This window comes from Osmia bicornis, unplaced genomic scaffold (assembly GCF_907164935.1).
Source record: "Osmia bicornis bicornis unplaced genomic scaffold, iOsmBic2.1, whole genome shotgun sequence".
In the NCBI taxonomy this organism is placed as follows: domain Eukaryota; kingdom Metazoa; phylum Arthropoda; class Insecta; order Hymenoptera; family Megachilidae; genus Osmia; species Osmia bicornis.
Genome location: NW_025791328.1, coordinates 274,893 through 294,745, shown reverse-complemented (window position 1 = coordinate 294,745; position 19,853 = coordinate 274,893). Strand labels below are relative to the sequence as shown.

The 19,853-nt window shown below is 40.4% G+C and overlaps 1 protein-coding gene across 1 annotated transcript; it reads right to left on the bottom strand.

Annotated features, from left to right (window-relative positions):
• Positions 1-1,861: 1,861 nt before the first annotated feature.
• On the bottom strand, positions 1,862-2,311 carry LOC123989036 (ataxin-8-like). Its single transcript, XM_046289754.1, has 2 exons — positions 2,066-2,311; positions 1,862-1,893 (listed from the first exon to the last, which is right to left on the bottom strand). Exons 1-2 carry the CDS (start codon positions 2,268-2,270, stop codon positions 1,862-1,864), a joined length of 237 nt encoding a protein of 78 aa, XP_046145710.1. The 5' UTR covers positions 2,271-2,311.
• Between the last annotated feature and the right edge of the window lie 17,542 nt (positions 2,312-19,853).

The following is a 19,853-nucleotide window of genomic DNA, read 5'->3' as shown; positions in this document are numbered from 1 at the left end:
TATATTGATAAGTACGGGATACATAAAGTAAAAGAGAAAATCGAAGCAATCGAGAAAATGCCTAAACCACAAAACGTTACGGAATTACGAGCATTTCTTGGAATGATCAATTATTACGGGCGGTTCATGCAAAATTTAAGTACAATTCTTGTACCACTACATAAATTATTAGAGAAAAAAGGGGGTCGAGAAGTTGCGTTTAAGTGGACAGCAGATTGCGAAAAAGCATTTATTGCTGCGAAAAAGGAATTTATGAGCGATAAAGTTCTAGTGCATTTTGATCCGGGTCTCCCTCTCGTGGTAGCCTGTGACGCGAGCCCTTACGGCGTGGGGGCCGCTCTGTCGCATAAATATCCAGATGGTGCAGAGCGAGTAATACAATATGCATCGCAATCGTTATCTCGTACTCAAAGAAAATATTCACAAATAGACAAAGAAGCGTATGCAATTGTTTTTACGGTAAAAAAATTTCACCAATACTTACTAGGAAATCAGTTTACGTTGTATACAGACCACCGACCACTCGCGCCGATTTTTTCGCCGGGAAAGGCATTGCCTGTGCATAGTGCAATGCGTATGCAGCACTACGCTATTTTTCTACAAGCATTCACATTCGATATTAAATATAATAAAATAATTTTTAACAAAAAAAAAAATCCGACTTCAAAATGCACTAAAAAGTATAAAATAATTTCCATTTCATTTATATCTGTATTCCACAGCTATTAATAATATCTACTTATTCGTTACATAGGATACCAAATACATTTTAAACTTTTCGGAAGCGGCGCAAAATTAAAATCTTTTCCTCTACTAGGGAGATCCTGGTTCAGATGTCGGCAACCTATGACAAATGACCCATTTGATAATTTCAAGTAAACAATATTCAACGGGAATCAATATACCCATTGCGAATTAACTATACTGCAGTTCACGAGTGACCGCAGTTAACTCGCGCAGCTAGTGACCTACTGAGGTCTAGGGAGATTTTTAATAGTGCGTGTGATTCCCCTTTACAGCTTGCTTCTTACTTTGCGTTCACATCATTTTTTTCCGGAAAATAATAGAATTTTCATTGCATCGTGAAACTTTACAATATCATCACCGGTTTTCAGTTATCGTACGTCATATATTTCTGCCCACCATTTATATGATCGCAAAGTATAATAAGAAGCAAGCTGGAGAGGGGAATAACACACGTCATTAAAAATCTCTCTAGACCTAGTGAGCGGCGCGAGTTAAGTATGGTCTCTTGTGAACTGCAGTATAGTGCATGTATATCAGGAGTGTTGCCAATTTCTGGTACAATCGTGACAATTACAAATGTTTTCAGCTGGACCTATAACGTTCCGCTTTTTCTCTTACAACTTATTAATTACCAAGTTTGCCATACCACAATCAAATCGTTATTAGCAGCACCGTTTGTTCGGGTATTTTTAATTTTGCGCCGCCTGCGAAAAGTTTAAAATGTATTTGGTATCCTATGTAACGATTAAGTAGATATTATTAATAGCTGTGGAATACAGATATAAATGAAATGGAAATTATTTTATACTTTTTAGTGCATTTTGAAGTTGGATTTTTTTTTTTGTTAAAAATTATTTTATTTCACAATTTTTAGTGGAATTCAGAGAAACGAACAATATTTGTAGGATGCCGTGCAGTTATATGTCAATGGGAATGGTTTAGTAAGGATCAATTACTGTTAGTTAATAAAAATAAAACAGCAGAACACGGAATAACATGTTTTTTAAATCACTTTATTAAGAAAAAAAAAAATTTGGTTTTAATAGAAACCTAACTTGACAATATTACCCCGGCCCCCCCTTCCCCTTCCCCTTCCGCCTGTTCCCCTCCCCCCCTACCCTGATCTCCCTGCCGCCACTCCTCTTTCTGTAACGTATAAAAATTGAAATTATTAGATATATATTTTTTTCATTAAAATATTATTATTATAAATATTTTCCCTAATATTGAACAGCAGAGATGTTCTGATAAGGGCAATATTGAATTCCTCTGTACGAGGCAATAATTCATAATATAAAAAAGAATCTGTAATACATACTTCGCGGTGGCTTCGCCTCCTCGCCGGATTCCATCTCTTGCACCTGAGGGAGGGGCTCCTCCCTCGGTCGGTGATCCTCTTGTTGCTGAGGGAGGAGCTCCTCCCTCAGTTGCTGCAACTGCTGTTGCTGTTGCTGCTGCAGCTGCATTTCCCGATGATGCTGTTCCTGCTGCTGCTGCAGCAGCAGCTGAACATCCCTGAACATTTGTTGATCTGATAGAGAAAACAAAAAGAAATATATATATATATATATATATATATATATATATTCACAACAACATACATTTTGCACAGCTTCTTTTACTTTTTTCATGTACTCTTTAATTGCCATTATTAAAGTTATAAAAATAATACTTACAATTGTTATCAGATTCTCCCATTTTTTTATTCCGCAAATGTTCTGACTTATGTTCTGAAACAAAAATATTTGTTTAGTAATATTTGTAAAAAAAAAAAAAATAAAAATATATAAGCAACAACAGTTACATTAATATTAGTTAATGACTAGAGGTAGAATGTTATCGATAACAGTGACATAGTGTTTATATTGTATAGAACGAAAGTCACACGAACGGCGACAAGACCGTGTATATCGAAACACATCTATACTTTTTAAAGTGTATCAGGATAACTAACACTCAATATGTACTTCTTGTATAGTTTTATTATTATATTCACTGAATACGAACACGGAAACTATTTTTCATTAGTGACGAAAATTTTTGATTGTTTGAATTGCGAAATATGTAATAAAATACAATCAACTACGTATGTTTAAACATCGACAAAAGCGATGAAAATGACATTCGAAATGTATCAGTACTCAAATAATATTTTTTTTTAAATTAAAGTTGTAGAAGAAATTCTAATTAGTTTTAAAATCAAGTTGTAGAAGAAATTATAATTATATGAATGTGCGATTTCATACCAAGTTCACTGTCGACCAGTATAAATTAATAAAATTATTCGTTTGTTCCCCCATTTAATTTCGTACATTGTTTAACACCCGAACAACGGTTCTAATCTCAATAAATGTTTCCTACATTCGTATTCAGGGCACATTCAACCGATAAAAAAAGCAATATTGAATATTATTGATAATGATAATAAAAGAAAGGAAATATCTATTCATATTTGTTAACATATTTGTATTACTTTTTTATTCATTATAATATTTGTAATAAATATTTGTTAACAATTCAAAATCTAAAGTTAAATAATGAAAATAATAAGTTATTCTTTGATGTAATAAAACTAGGTATTTTTTGTTCAAAGTGACTATAATAATACAGCAAACAAATGAACCGTACCACCAGCCATTAAGAAATATTAATATACATAATTAGATACAACGTAGACGGAAATGAAATATTGCACGTATCGTACTTACCACTTGATCGAATCGCTGTTCGTATGAAACTGAGCAGGAATCTCTGACTTCCAAAGGAAGAGAATTGGTGGGGCACATTCCAGGATCGCACATATTATTCTCTATGTTTACATTCCTTTCGGTATGTGCGTAGTAGTTTATATTGAACGTAAATATTCGTAAATATTCTATTCGCCAGAAATGCGCAAAAACTAAACGGCGTATAGTCAATGATAGAAATATTCATACCCTCTTAATGTTGAATAGTATTCGGTTCGAAGAATAATGTAGTAATTATAAAATTGTACACTGGGCATTAAACAATCTTCATTTGAACCCCATGAAGAATTGTTGGCAATATTGTAAAGTATAATGTATTTGAAAAAAAACCTGTAAACAAAAAAATTAGCTTCGCGAAGCAAATAGGAGAACGTGAGATATATAAAATCATAACGATATGAATATACGAATCAGTGCCAAGATGCATAAAAAGACGCGTGGAAATGTAATTGAATATTAAGTAATGCAAATTTTAATAAAATTGCAAGTATTTGTGAATTTACGTTATATTAGATCCATTTAACATTGCCGTGAGCTTTGTACGTATATCGCATTGAGCTATTTTCAACTTATCGCACAATGTAACGGAAATCTACTATAAGTTAGCCCATTATTGCGATCGACCTCACAATATAAACATACATAGGTACAGCCCATAGACAGATCGCGTAGTCAGTTGAAACGAAAACCTGGCAACGTTAGGTGTTCAATTGATTGATACCTACGGTAATAATTAATTGAATATTTTCAAAAGTGCTGCAAAGGGAGTCGTTTCTACTTCTATTATTTTATTATATTTTTTATATAATCCAAAACCAACCGCGTCTGCTTGGAGCGACCAAAAATTGTTTGTAAGAACAAACCAAACGCGTCTGCGTAGAGCGACCAATAATTGTTTTTAAAAAGTAAAACAACCGCGTCTGCGTAGAGCGACCAACAATTGTTTTTAAAAAGTAAAACAACCGCGTCTGCGTAGAGCGACCAACAATTGTTTTTAAAAAGTAAAACAACCGCGTCTGCGTAGAGCGACCAACAATTGTTTTTAAAAAGTAAAACAACCGCGTCTGCGTAGAGCGACCAATAATTGTTTGTAAAAACAAAACAACCGCGTCTGCGTGGAGCGACCAATAATTGTTTATAAAAATAAAACAACCGCGTCTGCATGGAGCGACCAATAATTGTTTGTAAAAACAAAACAACCGTGTCTGCTTGGAGCGACCAATAATTGTTTGTAAAAACAAAACAACCGCGTCTGCGTGGAGCGACCAATAATTGTTTATAAAAATAAAACAACCGTGTCTGCTTGGAGCGACCAATAATTGTTTGTAAAATAATAAACCAACCGCGTCTGCTTGGAGCAATGGGTAGACCTACAAAAAATGCATCCCGTATGAGGAAGTATCGTGCGAATGAATCTAACGAAGTCACGCAATTACGTCTTTCTAAACAACGTGAAAGAAACGCAAAGGCACGGCGTGAAGAAACTATCGACGATCGCCGTTCGCGATTGTCTGTAAAACGAAAATACGCTTGTTCGAAAGTATCGCGCGATACGAAAGAGAACGTCGGCTAAGCAGAATTTATAATTGTTTAAAAAATGAAACTGCGGAGGAACGATCACGTCGTATCGAATTAATCCGCAGGCGTTTAGTGAACGAATCTGCGGAGCAACGATCACGCCGTATCGCATTAATCCGCAGGCGTTTAAAAAATGAAACTGCGAAGGAACGATCACGTCGTATCGAATTAATCCGCAGGCGTTTAGCGAACGAATCTGCGTATGAAAGATCATGCCGTTTCGCATTAATACGCAGGCGTTTAGCGAACGAATCTGCCGCGGAACGATCACGTCGTATCGAATTAATCCGCAGGCGTTTAGCAAACGAATCTGCGGAGGAACGATCACGCCGTTTCGCATTAATCCGCAGGCGTTCAGCGAACGAATCTGCGGAGAAACGATCACGCCGTATCGCATTAATCCGCAGGCGTTTAGCGAAAGAATCTGCGGAGCAACGATCACGCCGTATCGCATTAATCCGCACGCGTTTAGCGAACGAATCTGCGGAGCAACGATCACGCCGTTTCCGATTAATCCACAGACGTTTAGCGAACGAATCTCCTGCGGAACGATCACGTCGTATCGGATTAATCCGCTACCGTTTAGCGAACGAATCCAATGAGGAACGTACGCAACGTCTAATGGTTATGAGAAATCGCATGCGAAAAGTACTACTAAGCGAACGTGTCGAATCAAGGAATACACGTTTAAGAAATATGCGTGAACTAGCTAAGAAACGGCGAAAAGAACGTCTCCTTCAGGAAGACTACTTTAAATCGGCTATTAATATTTTTGCTAATGCACCGTGTGCAGTGTGTTACAAGACTTTATATCCGCAGCAACGTTATGCTTTACACACACAGCCTTTCTCTAGTCTAATTCCTGCAAATCTATTGGAATCAGAGAAGATAACAACATGTTCTCGTTGCCTAAATCATCTTAAAAAACATAAAGTTCCATCACAGGCATTCTGGAATAAAATGGAACTCATGCCTGTACCTATGGAGATAACAGATTTATCGGAAATCGAGAAACAAATGTTGTGCAGAATAGTACCGTTTCTTAAAATCATGAAAATTCAGAATCGCTTCAGTCAGGATTGGTGCAAAGGTCAGGTAGTCCTATTTGCCCGCGATGTGTTCGAAGTAGCCGAGCAACTTCCACTTAGATTAAACGAAACCGGCGTAATGATTGTAGTGGAAAGCCTCGAAAATTTGGAGCGACAAAAACAATTTGAAATAGACGTTGGCAAACTTCGTGTAACTTTACAATGGCTATTACAAAATAATGCTTTATACAAAGATGTACGGCCATGTTTTTCTAATATCACCAATAACATTTCGGAAATAGCTGATGTTGTTGAAGAGCCTTGTATTGGAAGAAACGGAAAGGAAGTTGCAGAAAGAAATTACGAATCAAACAGTAGATTTACGAATGTTGGACAGAATGTAGCTATTTTACGAGGCTCGTGCCATCAAGCTAGCGATCGGTTCAGTATTGAATCTCGCGGTAGGCAATGTACTGGCATAGCTGCAGTTGCTTGTGTTGCGTTTCATTTGCTCGACCCTAGTACGTGGTGTACTAGTGATGTTGATTATGTACTTTTAGTAGGAGACAAATATTACCGTGATTGCATTGAAGCGCGAAGTAATCCTGACCCCAGAGAAGTCAATGTCGACTATTTAGCCGTTACCGAATTATTGCCACTCATATCATTCAATGACAACAGAGTCAATATTAACATTGGGTATGAAATGGCTGTAAATGGTCATATTGATGTTGATAACGGTGATGAAGGATTTCCAAATTTAAGAAATGGTTTGATTAGGTTTTTTCAACAGTATATGTACGGAATTCTTACTGCAAATTATACATCAGTAGCCGTATCATGCAACAACCAGTCGGAGACCACCTACTATTGGTTGTTTGATTCCCATGCAAGATGTCCAAAAGGATATAAAGCACCAATACGGGGCAGCTCATGCTGTATGAAATTTACTACTATTGATACTTTACAGGCCACCTTGCGTCGTAATTTGTACGCGAAAGATGGCAACTGCAATGTATTAAATATCTATTCATTAACACCAATAACAATTCTATCCGGAAGAAATCGATCTCCACTGGTGGAAAGAATGCAACATCTGTCAGTTGGAACCCGTCGAACAGAACCCGACGAAACACAAATTATATTCGAAACAAGCATGTTACGTTCGGTTGACGAAGGTGTTCCCAACATCGACAGTGTCGTCTCAGTCAGTAATACTAATAATAACGAAGACAATGACATAGAACTGGCGAATATACATAGAAAAACAGCGCCTCCTTTGAACCTAGAGAGAGAGAGAAGGATGGAAGAACTGTGTTGGTTCTTCCTGTTCCCGGATGGAAAAAATGGATTTGGAGAGCATCGAGACATCCCAATAACACCACTGGATTACTTCCAAGCTCGTGTTCTTAGCAGTGACAAACGATTCCAACGAACAGATTATTTGTTCTTCGCATTATCTGTGGTTGAATACTACCGCGCAAAAGCTAGCATTTCAGTATCATGTAAAATGCGCCAAGGGGAGCATACTCCACAGGGATTAGTAGATAATATACATCTCACGATGAGAAACATAAGAGGATCGGCATCATACTGGAAACGCTGCTGTTCGGAATTAATCGCCATGGTCCGAAGTCTTGGACCGCCCACATGGTTTGCTACGTTCTCTTGCAATGATCTGAACTGGCCAGATATGTTGAAAGCATTACTACTAGCCGATGGTCGCCCAATTACCGAAATCGAAAACCTAACTTTTGCAGATCGACTAAAGTTGGTTCAGAGATACCCTGTAGTTATCGCAAGACAATTCACGCTGCGTGTCAACGCGTTAATGCAATATTTGAGAAACTCAGATTGCCTAGGTGACGTTGTTATCAATTTTTGGCATAGAGTAGAATTTCAAAACAGGGGAAGTCCACATTTGCACATGCTTCTTTGGTGTGGAAACGTACCTGATTTCCTTACCAACGAGGGCCGCCACGTTATTGAGAAAGTTGTATCTTGTTCATTAGAGGATGAAAATCAAGGTATGAGGGACATAGTTCAAAAAGTCCAAATTCATAAACATTCTGCTACATGTTACAAAGATCGTAATAATCGTTGTTGTCGTTTCGGATTCCCCAGACCTATAAGTGAAAGAACGATGTGCTTAGGTCCAGATGACACACTTGCGAACAATGGACGTTTCTGCGTACTTAAGAGAACAGGAAATGAAACCATGGTGAACAATTACAACCCAACTCTTTTAAAGCTGTGGGAAGCAAACATGGATATTCAACCGTGCAGAAATGTTACAGCTGTCGCATATTATATTGCTAAATACGCAAGTAAATGCGAGCCGCAGGACACAGGAAATATTATTAAAGAAGCCATTTTACGCGCGAAACGCCGGAGCGGCACCGTCCGCGATCAACTATTTTTGGTATCTATGGCAATTCTATCTCAACGTATGGTTTGTGCGACAGAATGTGCATATCTGCCCCTTAAAATGAGCTCGAGGAAAGCTGTATTTATAAACAGCTGTCGGCCTGAACAGATATATAGAATTCTCCGATTCGAAGAAAATGAAACATCATTTTTCAATAACATATTCGATCGTTACGTAAAGAGACCAGACAATCTAGAGGATTTAAGCTTAGCTGAATTTGCTGTCCGATATGAAACAGTTTCAAGTGGATTGTGGACAGAAGAGGATGGAGACGCAGAACTTAGAAATGACGATGAAGAAATATCGAGGTCGAGGTTTATAAAATTAAAGGACAATACCCGAATGCGAATAAGAAAAAAACCAGCTGTACTTCGCCACCGATATTATACCTTAAACAGTGATAGAGAAGGATATTTCTATAACTTAATAGTGTGTCACATTCCATTTCGTGACGAAAGAACACTTATGTCCGAAAACGAAACCTCGGAACAATGTTTTCTTTGACAGCAACGCGAGTTGAAACCTATGTTCGGTAACGCATCCGTCGAACAATTTACTCACGCAGAGCAAATTATTGAAGCGGCGTTCGCCCAGGCTGTTGGTTTGAATGTTGTACACGAAGAAGAAACTAATAATGAACATTTAGAAGAACCAGTCAGAATTCATGCCGACGAAACTGTATATTATGATCAAGGTGATTTATATGAAGATCAACAGCAAGAAGAAACACGTGCAATGCCCGAAGATATATTCCTTAATAGCATTCGAAGTCTGAATATTCAACAGAAAGACTTATTGAAATCAGTTTCCGAAGTAATTGAGAAAGATATTAAACAAAATGATGATGATGAAAATACCGAACAAATGTTGCTGTTTATTACCGGAGGAGCTGGTAGCGGTAAGTCGTTTATTTTAAAATTACTTGTTGAACATGTTAAACGCTGCTATAATCCTACAATTGATACGATGATAAAACCATCTTTCATTGAAGTAGCTTCTTTGACTGGCGTCGCCGCCCGTTGATTATCGACGAGATATCAATGGTGTCCTATGAGAATTTGCGAATAATTCATTTAAGATTGCAAGAATTCAAAACAAATGATAAACTATTTGGTGGCGTAAATGTACTTCTCTTTGGCGATATCATGCAGTTGCCACCAGTAAAAGGACACTGGTGTTTTGTACAGCCACATTGGTGTACTGCAGAAATTAATTTATGGCACCAATTTTCATTCTGCGAACTGACCATTAATATGCGACAAAGAGATGACGTTGAGTTTATCGATTTATTGAATAACCTTCGGTTTGGAGAAGTGACAACTTCTCAACTGGAAATACTATGCGAACGAAGAAGAATTCCCCTAACCGGAGAGTTCGAGGATGGTGCAGCAGTAAGAATATTCCCAACGACAAAATTAGTGGATGAATATAACACAAAAATGACAGATGAATTAGCAAAATCACATCGAATGTACATCATTGATTCAATAGACGAGTCCCGTGAGGCAGCTACATATGGAAAAAAGCCGCCAGCAAATGTCATACCTGCAAATGTAAATAATTGTGGCGGACTATTACATACAATAACGTTAACTGAAGGATCTCGAATCATGCTGCGACGAAATATATCAATTTCTGATGGTTTGATAAACGGCGCAATGGGAATAGTAAAGAAATTTACATGGCCGGCACTTCGAAGAGATCAACTGGAACGGGGAGAGTTGCCAGACTCAGTACTTATAAAATTTGACGACGAATCGATTGGAAATAGATTCAAAGATACCGACGGTTACATTCCAATATCTCCAGTTGTAGCAACGTTTCAAGCGACGAAAGGTTATGGAGACGTCGAGCGCAGAATGTTACCACTTATTCTAAGTTGGGCAGTAACGGTGCACAAATTACAAGGGACTACATTAAACAAAGCAGTAATTGATCTTGGCAAAAAGAATTTTGCAAAAGGCCAAATTTACGTTGCACTTAGTCGTGTTAAAAGCTTAGCTGGTCTAGTTTTATCTGATTTAGCACCAAACAAAGTCCTTGTTAAACCTCATGATGAGAGAGCACTCGCAGAAATGCAAAGATTACGACAGTTACTTTTGCAAAGAAACAGTCCAAATCGGCTGCCACCTTCCGATACGTGAAGAAGAAAGCCAAGCCTTTTTATTATTTTTTATTTATTATTATATTTATTAGCAACCAATTGCAATAAAAACCGTTCGGAATGAAAAAATGCAAAATGTTTTTATAACGGGACCAATGGGAAAACATATCCTACAAGACACAAAAGATTTCATTCCGATTGGTCCATCCGCCTCGGAGTAATCGGCGAACGTACACCGCACGTACATGAAATAGCACGTTTTTTTGCAATAAAAAGCGTTCGGAATGAAAAAATGCAAAATGTTTTTATAACGGGACCAATGGGAAAACATATCCTACAAGACGCAAAAGATTTCATTCCGATTGGTCCATCCGTCTCGGCGTAATCGGTGAACAAAGCCAGAAAAAAAAAATATATATATATACTCATCGAATTGAGTATCCTCCTCCTTTTCGAAGTCGGATAAAAATACAAAATTACATGCTAATGCAGACGGACTATCACGGTTACCTATTCGAATAAAAAATGGATTTGAACAAGACGTAATTGATGAGTACGAGATTAACATGATTGAGTCATTGCCACTTAGCGTTAAAGAGTTAGCGAGAGCGACGAACGAAAACAAGGAATTACAAATTTTGAAAAACGGGCTACTTGGAGGGGGAGTGGTTAACATGCGCGAAAGATTTAACATCCCCCAATCGGAATTTAGTTGCCAGCAGGGAATAATCTAGCGTGGGGCTAGAGTGCTTGTGCCACGAAGCTTGCGGGGGGAAGTTCTTCGGGAATTGCACAAAGAACATCTTGGAATAGTGAAAATGAAGAGCGTGGCTAGGCGTTTTGTTTGGTGGCCAGGGATTGCTCGCGATTTAGAAAACACCGCAAAAGACTGTACAAACTGTAATTTAGTTCAAAACAACCCGCCGAAGGTTAAAACGAAAGAATGGGAATCTGCGAGTTTCCCTTTTCAGCGAGTTCACGTAGATTACGCGGGGCCATTTATGGGCCATTACTTTTTTATCCTAGTAGATGCGTTCACTAAATGGCCAGAGGTTTACGTAACCAAAGATATGACAAGTGATACAACTATACAAAAATGCAGACAGATATTTAGTACGTTCGGAATCCCGAAAACATTGGTATCCGACAACGGGCGAGCTTTCGTTTCGTATGAATTCCTCCAATTTTTGAAACTTAACGGAATCAAACACCAAACTACAGCGCCGTTCCACCCAGCTACGAACGGACAAGCGGCGCTTAAAAAAAGATTTCAGACGACGCATGCAAATAAGTTGGAACTTATCAAGGCAACACAAAGTTTCTTACTACGTTACCGAAACGCAGCACACCAAGCTACAGGGGTGTCGCCGGCAGAAAAAATGTTTAACCGCCAACTACGGACGCGTTTCGACTTATTATTACCGAGAAACGAAAACTCAGTTGGAAGGGAAGAAGTGTTACAAAACGTACTAGCATTTCAAGCAAGAGATAGAGTACAATGTAGGAACTATTATGGAAAAGTTAAATGGGTTTTCGGAAGGATCAAGCAAAAATTGGGAAACCTACACTATATAATCCAACTGGACGATGGACGAAGCTGGAAACGGCACGTGGATCAAATACGTAAAACAGGAAATGTTCCAACTCAGCGCATAATGTCTCGTGAAAATTTATACGACGGACCAGTAGAAGCAACGACCTAACGACGAGACGAAAAGGTTTCGGATCCAGAAACACAGCTACCGGGAGACAGGACACCGCGACCACAAGAAACGCCGCGAAAATCGATGCGAAGACGTGCAGCTTCAGAGCGTTTTGGAGAAGCCATACCGTATTAAAATGTTATTCTTTTCTATAATTCGACTTTATTCTATTATGTATGTATTTATTAGAATTTATGTATTAGAATTAGTTGTAATTTTCGTTAGGAGGGAGAGAGATGTTATGTATTTATAACCGATTCATATAGCGCGCGGCTAGTGTTCCACCTGGCGGGCAGCGCGTAAGTAGATTCGCGAGACGCAATTGTTTTCCGTCTCCGATTATTCTAGTAATGGCGACAGACAATAAACCTCGTGTTAATAAGCAGGCGCACGCATTCGTCATTTACCAAGTCCCCATCCCGGGTTCTTTTCAATACCCAACAACTGGATACGTTGCTTATGAACATTCCAATAGATACGCACGAGGCTACTTTAATAACGGGAATTACTCCGCAGAAAGACAGAACAATCGGGACCGCGATAGTCCATTTACAAGGAAAGACGTTTTCACGTCATACGCTCAGATTTTCCACTAAGCACAAACGGAATTTTAGGGCAGGAATATCTTCGCCAAGAGCAAGCCGAAATTTCGTTCGCGAATAACACATTACAGTAAAAGCTGGATATATGCAACGAAAGTTTGGCTGGATATATGCAACATCGCTATCCCCTCCACTTAGGGGGATCCCCCTAGGCGAACCGAGCCGCTTGACGAGGAAACCGTGTAATATGATCCGACCGTAATATCGGTGTGACTAATACTAATTGAACGATAAAACTTTTTTATTTTTAACTTTTTCTTAATGAAACTTTTGCTAACGCATTTGTGAGATTTTTCTGATTAAAATGGTACCAAACACGATATGATTTGAATTATATTTATTTATTAAAATAATAATAAAATTGTAATAATAACAAAGTACTAAACTGGTCGATGGCTTCATAAACTTATTGTTGCCACGGTTCAGTTCAGAATATTTCTAAGTAGCGGAACTACTGACTGCAAATTAGGTGCTTTATGATGTTAGGAACAGCCCGTGATTTCCATGAAACCGGGCAGTTTCTTCCTATTGAAAATTAAAGTAATTTACAAGCTAACAGTAATAACAAAATGATAATAGAATAAATAAACAATAATAATAAAATAAACAACATAGAATTGACACCTCGGCTACATATGTATAAGGCAGGCCGTACACCAAAGATGCATCAAACACGCAACATACCACACGACGCATGTTGTGTACGAACGTAAAATAGGTATCGCGGCTAAATACAAACGTTGTGTACGAACTCAGAATCGACACTTCGGCTGGATATATGTAACATTAAATGCCCAGAATCGACACCTTGGCTGGATATATGCAACGTTTAAATACCCAGAATCGACACCTCGGCTGGATATATGCAACGTTTGAAAGCCGAACCGACACCGCAACCGGTTTTCATTTCCAACCCTTCTTTGCTTTTCGCCAACTTTAAACATCAATTTTAGCAAGTAATTATAATTGAAACTATATCACGTTTGATACCATTTTAATCACAAAAATCTCACCAATGCGCTAGTAAAAGTTTCATTACAAAAAGGTCAAAAATAAAAAACTTTTTGATCGGACCTCTTTCTTTCCGCCACTGTCTGTCCTTTTCTACATTCACGCTTGGCTGCTCGTCGCGTGTAACCCGAGATTCGATACCTCGGCTGGATATATGCAACGTCTGGGTCCCAATGTTTGTTGCATATATCCAGCTTTTACTATAGTCACGAGCACAGACCCGGTTCGTCCGATTAGATTCGTCGATCAACGCTCGTTAGATTATCACGAAAGGCGTAAATTAGAACCGCGTACATACATTATCAAAGCTCGTACAAGACAACCTATCGCGATCGATGTCGTTAACAATAAGTTGAAAGAAGGCTATTTGCCGCGTTTAACGACAGTTGACGGCCTGTATGTCGGCGAAGCTGCTGTGTCGGTGAACAACCAGGGCGTATGCCATGTATTAGCAATAAATTCGCTCAATCAAGACCTCGAATTAACAGTACCTGCACAGGAACTTATACCTTTTGATTACCATTGTTTTCCGGAAGAACAAGACGATTCGGATACCGATAGTACACCAAATGTAACGATAGATAGAGTTTCAGAAATTTTGAATAGATTACGTTTAGACCATCTAAACGACGAAGAACATGAGCACGTAGAAATGATAGTTGAGGAATTTCCTGAACGTTTTCATCTTCCGTCTGATAAATTACAGGCTACCAATTACATAAAACAAAACATACCGACAATAGACGATATACAATTAAACACACTACAATACAGATTTCCACCCATACACAAACAAGAAATAGAACAACAGATCTTAACTAAATTATCTAATGACATTATTACTCCTTCAAATTCACCCTATAATTCTCCTTTGTGGATAGTACCCAAGAAGCCTGATTCAAAGGGCAACCCACATTGGAGAATGGTAACAGACTTTCGTAAACTAAATAAAAAAACAATAGGTGACGCTTATCCATTACCAAATATCACAGAAATACTAGATCACATTGGAGACGCACAGTATTTTTCCATTTTCGACCTAGTAAACGAGTTTCAGCAGATCGAGATGGACCCCGAAGATCGTCATAAAACTGCCTTCAGCACACCAAACGGGCATTACGAATACATTCGTATGCCTGAAGGTTTGAAAAACGCGCCAGCCACATTCCAACGACTCATGGATCAGGTTTTGCGCGGGTTGCAAGGAATAGAGGTTTTCGTGTACTTAGACGATATAGTCGTTTACGCGAAAAATTTGGAACAACACGGTAAGAAAGTTCGACGTCTATTCACACGCCTAGCCAACGCCCGTTTGACCGCGCAACCCGACAAATGCGAATTTCTTAAGACCGAAGTCGCGTATTTAGGACATGTTATCAGCAAACGTGGAGTCCGTCCTGATCCTAAAAAGATCGTCGCCGTTAAGAATTTTCCGCGGCCAAAAAACGCGAAAAATATTAAACAATTCTTAGGTTTGGCGGATTATTATAGGCGCTTCATCGAGTATTTTGCGGAAAAATCAAAACCTCTTTCCGATCTGTTGAAAAAGAACGTATCTTTCATTTGGGGAAAGGAACAGAAAAAGAGTTTCGCCGCGTTACGGAAAGCACTGTGTCGTGCACCAATTTTGCAGTATCCTAATTTTGATAAACCGTTTACATTAACTACTGATGCTTCATATTTTGCAATAGGAGCCGTTTTGATTCAAGAGAAAGATGGGCATGACTTACCGGTAGCATACCTTTCTCGCACGTTAACTAAACGGGAACGGAATTACTTTACCACCGAAAAGGAATGTTTAACCGTTTTATATGCGGTATTGCATTTTCGACCGTACCTTTACGGTAGGAAATTTAAATTAGTGAGTGACCATGAGTCGTTGAGGTGGATAAATTCCCGGTCAACGTTTAGTACGTTGGAGATTGAAACTACGAATTACGGGATTACGAATATGATTTTGCGCACAAACCAGGGAAATTCACACCTCAGACGATTTCTCGCTAGATTCCTCTCCAGATGAGGGACAGCCTGTGAGCCTGACAGGCTTGGAGGAATCCCCCCAGGCTGTTCCCCTCACAGAAAGGCGTGAACCGTCCTCGGTCATTAAAACGATTGCAAGGTTCTTACATACGAACGCGCTTGTCAGATTAAACACTGTGCATCGTGCTGCGAAACCCAAAGTCGTTTTACCGGTTACGGATTCACCTGAAACATCCGGTTCCGAACTAGAACCTGCGATTGTCAAATGAAAGGTAGGAAGGCCGTTAGGCTCAAGAACAAAACCGAGACCTCCACCTATTCATGATCCGGAAGCCATATCTACTTGAACTCGGCTTAGATCCGCGGATAAACCGACATCTCAACCTTTATCGACTCCACTCCTTTCAAAACCTGCTATCATAATCACTTCGAATACATCGACAGATATAACTACAGACAGTGAAATATCCGACATTGATTCAGATGCGTCCGAACCACCGATTTTCGTTCGTCGTAGGAGCGTCCTACCGAGCCTGGGGTCGCATCCGAGAAAATTTCAGACCTCAGGACTCGAGCCGGACCTCGCCAATGTAGACTCCGATAAGGAACTTTTTGAAACACCTTATTCAGAAAGTGATCATGAATTCTTTGACTGTTCACCTGACAAAGAGAGTTTAGAACAAACTCAGATCACTAAGAATCCAGATACGGAGACTAATGTTGACGACTTACACAAACATCTAGACGACTTAACGCAACGGACGCATGACGTTACACAGGACACAATAATATACAGACCACATTACCAATCACAATTACCTCCTACACCACCATCTTTACCGCCTATAGCCGTATCAACACCACGTAATAGAACAATTTCAAAACCAAACCCTCAAATACAGGATGAAAACACTTTAGTGCAAACCGACGTGTTACCACACACTTCCTTTGCGAATATACCCATGGATTCAGAGGATCTATCACTCGGATCCGCCTTGGAAAATAGAGGTTCCAAAAACAGTAACTTTTGCATCAGAACCTGACCTTCTACAGGGATAATTATGTGCATTTTCTTAGTAGCGATTTACGACTTGCACCAGTAACTTAAAACCGGGTAGTATCATAGTGACGGACCGCGGTAAAAATAAAATTTTTAGCATCATACTACAAAAGAACTCTAGTGACAATCTATCGGTCGCGAAATTGGAGTCAGTCCTACAGACGCTCAAATCAAAGTTGTCCGATTTGAACTTGAACTTCTTCCGAATTTCGCGATTCGACGATCTTACCGATGCGTTACCGCAGAACGTATTATCCGGAATGTTAAGGAAGATTTTTAAAAAATCCGACGTGAAGATTACCCTTTGCTACGGGCGCGTGCAGTTACCACCCAGCGAAATTCGAAATGAAATTATTGCAGAAATGCACGGGAGCCTCGTAGGGGGGCATAAAGGAGTAACAAAAACCTATCAACGAGTATGCGAAAGATTCTACTGAAAGAATATGCGTGCACTGGGTCCTAATCTCGGCTGCATTTATCCAGGTTTTACTGTAGTCGACTATATTACCCATTACCTAGGTAATTTCGACGATTGGGAGAGATTAGTTCCTTTCGCGATTTTTGCATATAACACTTCCGTGCACGAGGGTACGAAATTTACACCTTTCGAGTTAATTTATGGAAAACGTGCGCGATGCCCTACAGCATTTTCTGCAAATGACAATCTCCCGACTTATGACGGGTATATATGCGATTTAAATGACCGTTGAACTGAAATGCAGCAAATAGCGGGGAACAATTTAAATCGAGCAAAAATTAAATCGAAATCATATTATGACACAAGACCGCGTCCATTCAAGGGTAAAGTTAGGGCATGGCATACGTCCTGGTTGAGCCAAGGGAAGGGAAGTTTGGCAAACGGTATGACGGTCCCTACGAGATAGTAGAAATTACACCGAAACATAACGTTGTGTTAAAGGATAAAATAGACAACTTCTTTTCTAGACATTTAGATAAATTAAAATTCTGGAAGACAAGAAGGTCATGATAACGATGCACAATCGGCCTTCTACTCGAAATTTAGAACCAGATGATTCGACGAAGAGGCAACCGAGACTCCGTGGAAGGGTCGACTGACGCATTGCGTTTTATTTTATGTACATTTTCTTTACAGGAGCGGTTCGAATAATCAATGTACCAGCGTTGTTGATTTTTCTTCATGTTAATTTCGCGAATATTATCTATGTATCTTGCGTCCTTTATAGCCGCTCACAATGACCACCTATCGAGCCAGGAAAGAAGACAACCGGGAAAGGCGTGTTTTCGTGGCGAATTTGGCCCCGTTCACAGGTAAGAACCTCCTGCTGAAGGTTTTCGAGGAATTCCACCCGGAGCATGCAGCTATCATACGCAAACCGACCGGAACTATTGCATTCGTGCCGTTCCCGTCATGCGAGTAAGCTGTGGCGGCCATCCAATAGGCCAAAAATACCAGCCCGACGCTGCATAAGCGTAAGCTGGCCGTGAGGGAGGCGGACCCGTGGCACGAAACCAACCTGCTGCAACCTAGGCCGCGGCCTAACCCGTTTCCAGGATGGGAGCGCCCTTATTCTCCTCCGTTGCCTGTGGAGGTGAGGAGCCTTTATTAAAGGGGTAGGGAGAGTAAATGTTACTTACTCCTTTTTCTCACTCTATATTTATTATTCTGAACTTTGAAGTTTACAGAGCGAATGGCACACGATACGTGCAAGACAAAAATCTTATTTTAAGTGACGCCTCGCCGCCGCTTGCCCACCCCTAGACAAGGACAGCGAGCACGCCGCGCCTACAAAAAAGGCGGCAAAATCGCTGCGATTTGGGAAAAACCCCAAACGGACTCATCATGTCCTTGGAAAACATGCTGGACTTGACGAGTGCTCACCAGATGCTAAAACTAACGGTAACCACGCTCGCCAAGTCCCTTGTTATAAAACTTTCCCTCGTCTAGGGTCGAGGGCATGGTAACAGCGTTGCCGCTACAGAGGTGATCGTAAGAATCGCTCGTCTGCTTCGGTTCGAGGAACGTGCACGCATGGAGTGCGTTTGCCGGGGTTGGAGGGCGGGCGCCCTTGCCTCTTACTCTACCATCCAGGACCTCGACCCCGAGGATTGGCGCTGGCTCGACTACTAGCTCGGGAGGACAATGACGACTGAAACCTTCCATTGGGCCATACGCAGGATGGGTCCTTACATCACCACCCTGAGCCTGAGTGATCGAGCGGTTAGCGGGAACTTGCGTCCCCAGGCTCTTGCAATACCAGTGAGGGGTTGCCCCTTTTTATCGAGTGTAGATCTATGCGGTGTCACCGTCCGTCCTCCCGCGATACGCGATCTGATTCCAACCGCCGGGATCTTACGGAAACTGCATCTAGGACCTTGTCGGGGCCATTTGGATCCTGAGTTGGCGGGACTGCTTGGAGCGGCGTCGCAGCTCCTGGACTTCGGGGCGACAACCACGGAGTTCCAAGGGAAGTCGTTGCTTCAAGTAGCCCCGTCACTCCGGACATTGCGGCTCCGTCAATGCCCATCGCTATTATCGAGTTCGTTGGCCGGTGCCTTAGGTAGATTACGCGCTCTCGCCGCCCTAGAGCTCTCGCACTGCAGCGGGCTAACATCCGATGCACCTCTGCAACAATTGATTGGGAACCAAGACCTACACCACACCCTCAAATATACGCGGGTATTTCGCCCTAGAAGAACTGGCAACACTACCTAAGCTGAAGGAAATTCACATCTGCAATTTACACCCCTCGTTGGGGATCCAAGCCCTGGGCTCCATAAGAACCTTGCAGGAGGTCCAGTGTAGGGACTCCGCCGGAGTGACGGACGAAGATGTGTGCCAAGTGGTCAGAGGCTACCCAGCCCTGGTCCGCTTCAATGTGGAGG

Coding starts and splice junctions, on each gene's coding strand:
- LOC123989036 (XM_046289754.1), bottom strand. CDS start 2,270: ATGTTCAGGGATGTTCAGCTGCTGCTGCAGCAGCAGCAGGAACAGCAT. Junction 1,894..2,065: donor GGAGGCGAAGCCACCGCGAA/GTATGTATTACA, acceptor TATACGTTACAG/AAAGAGGAGTGGCGGCAGGG.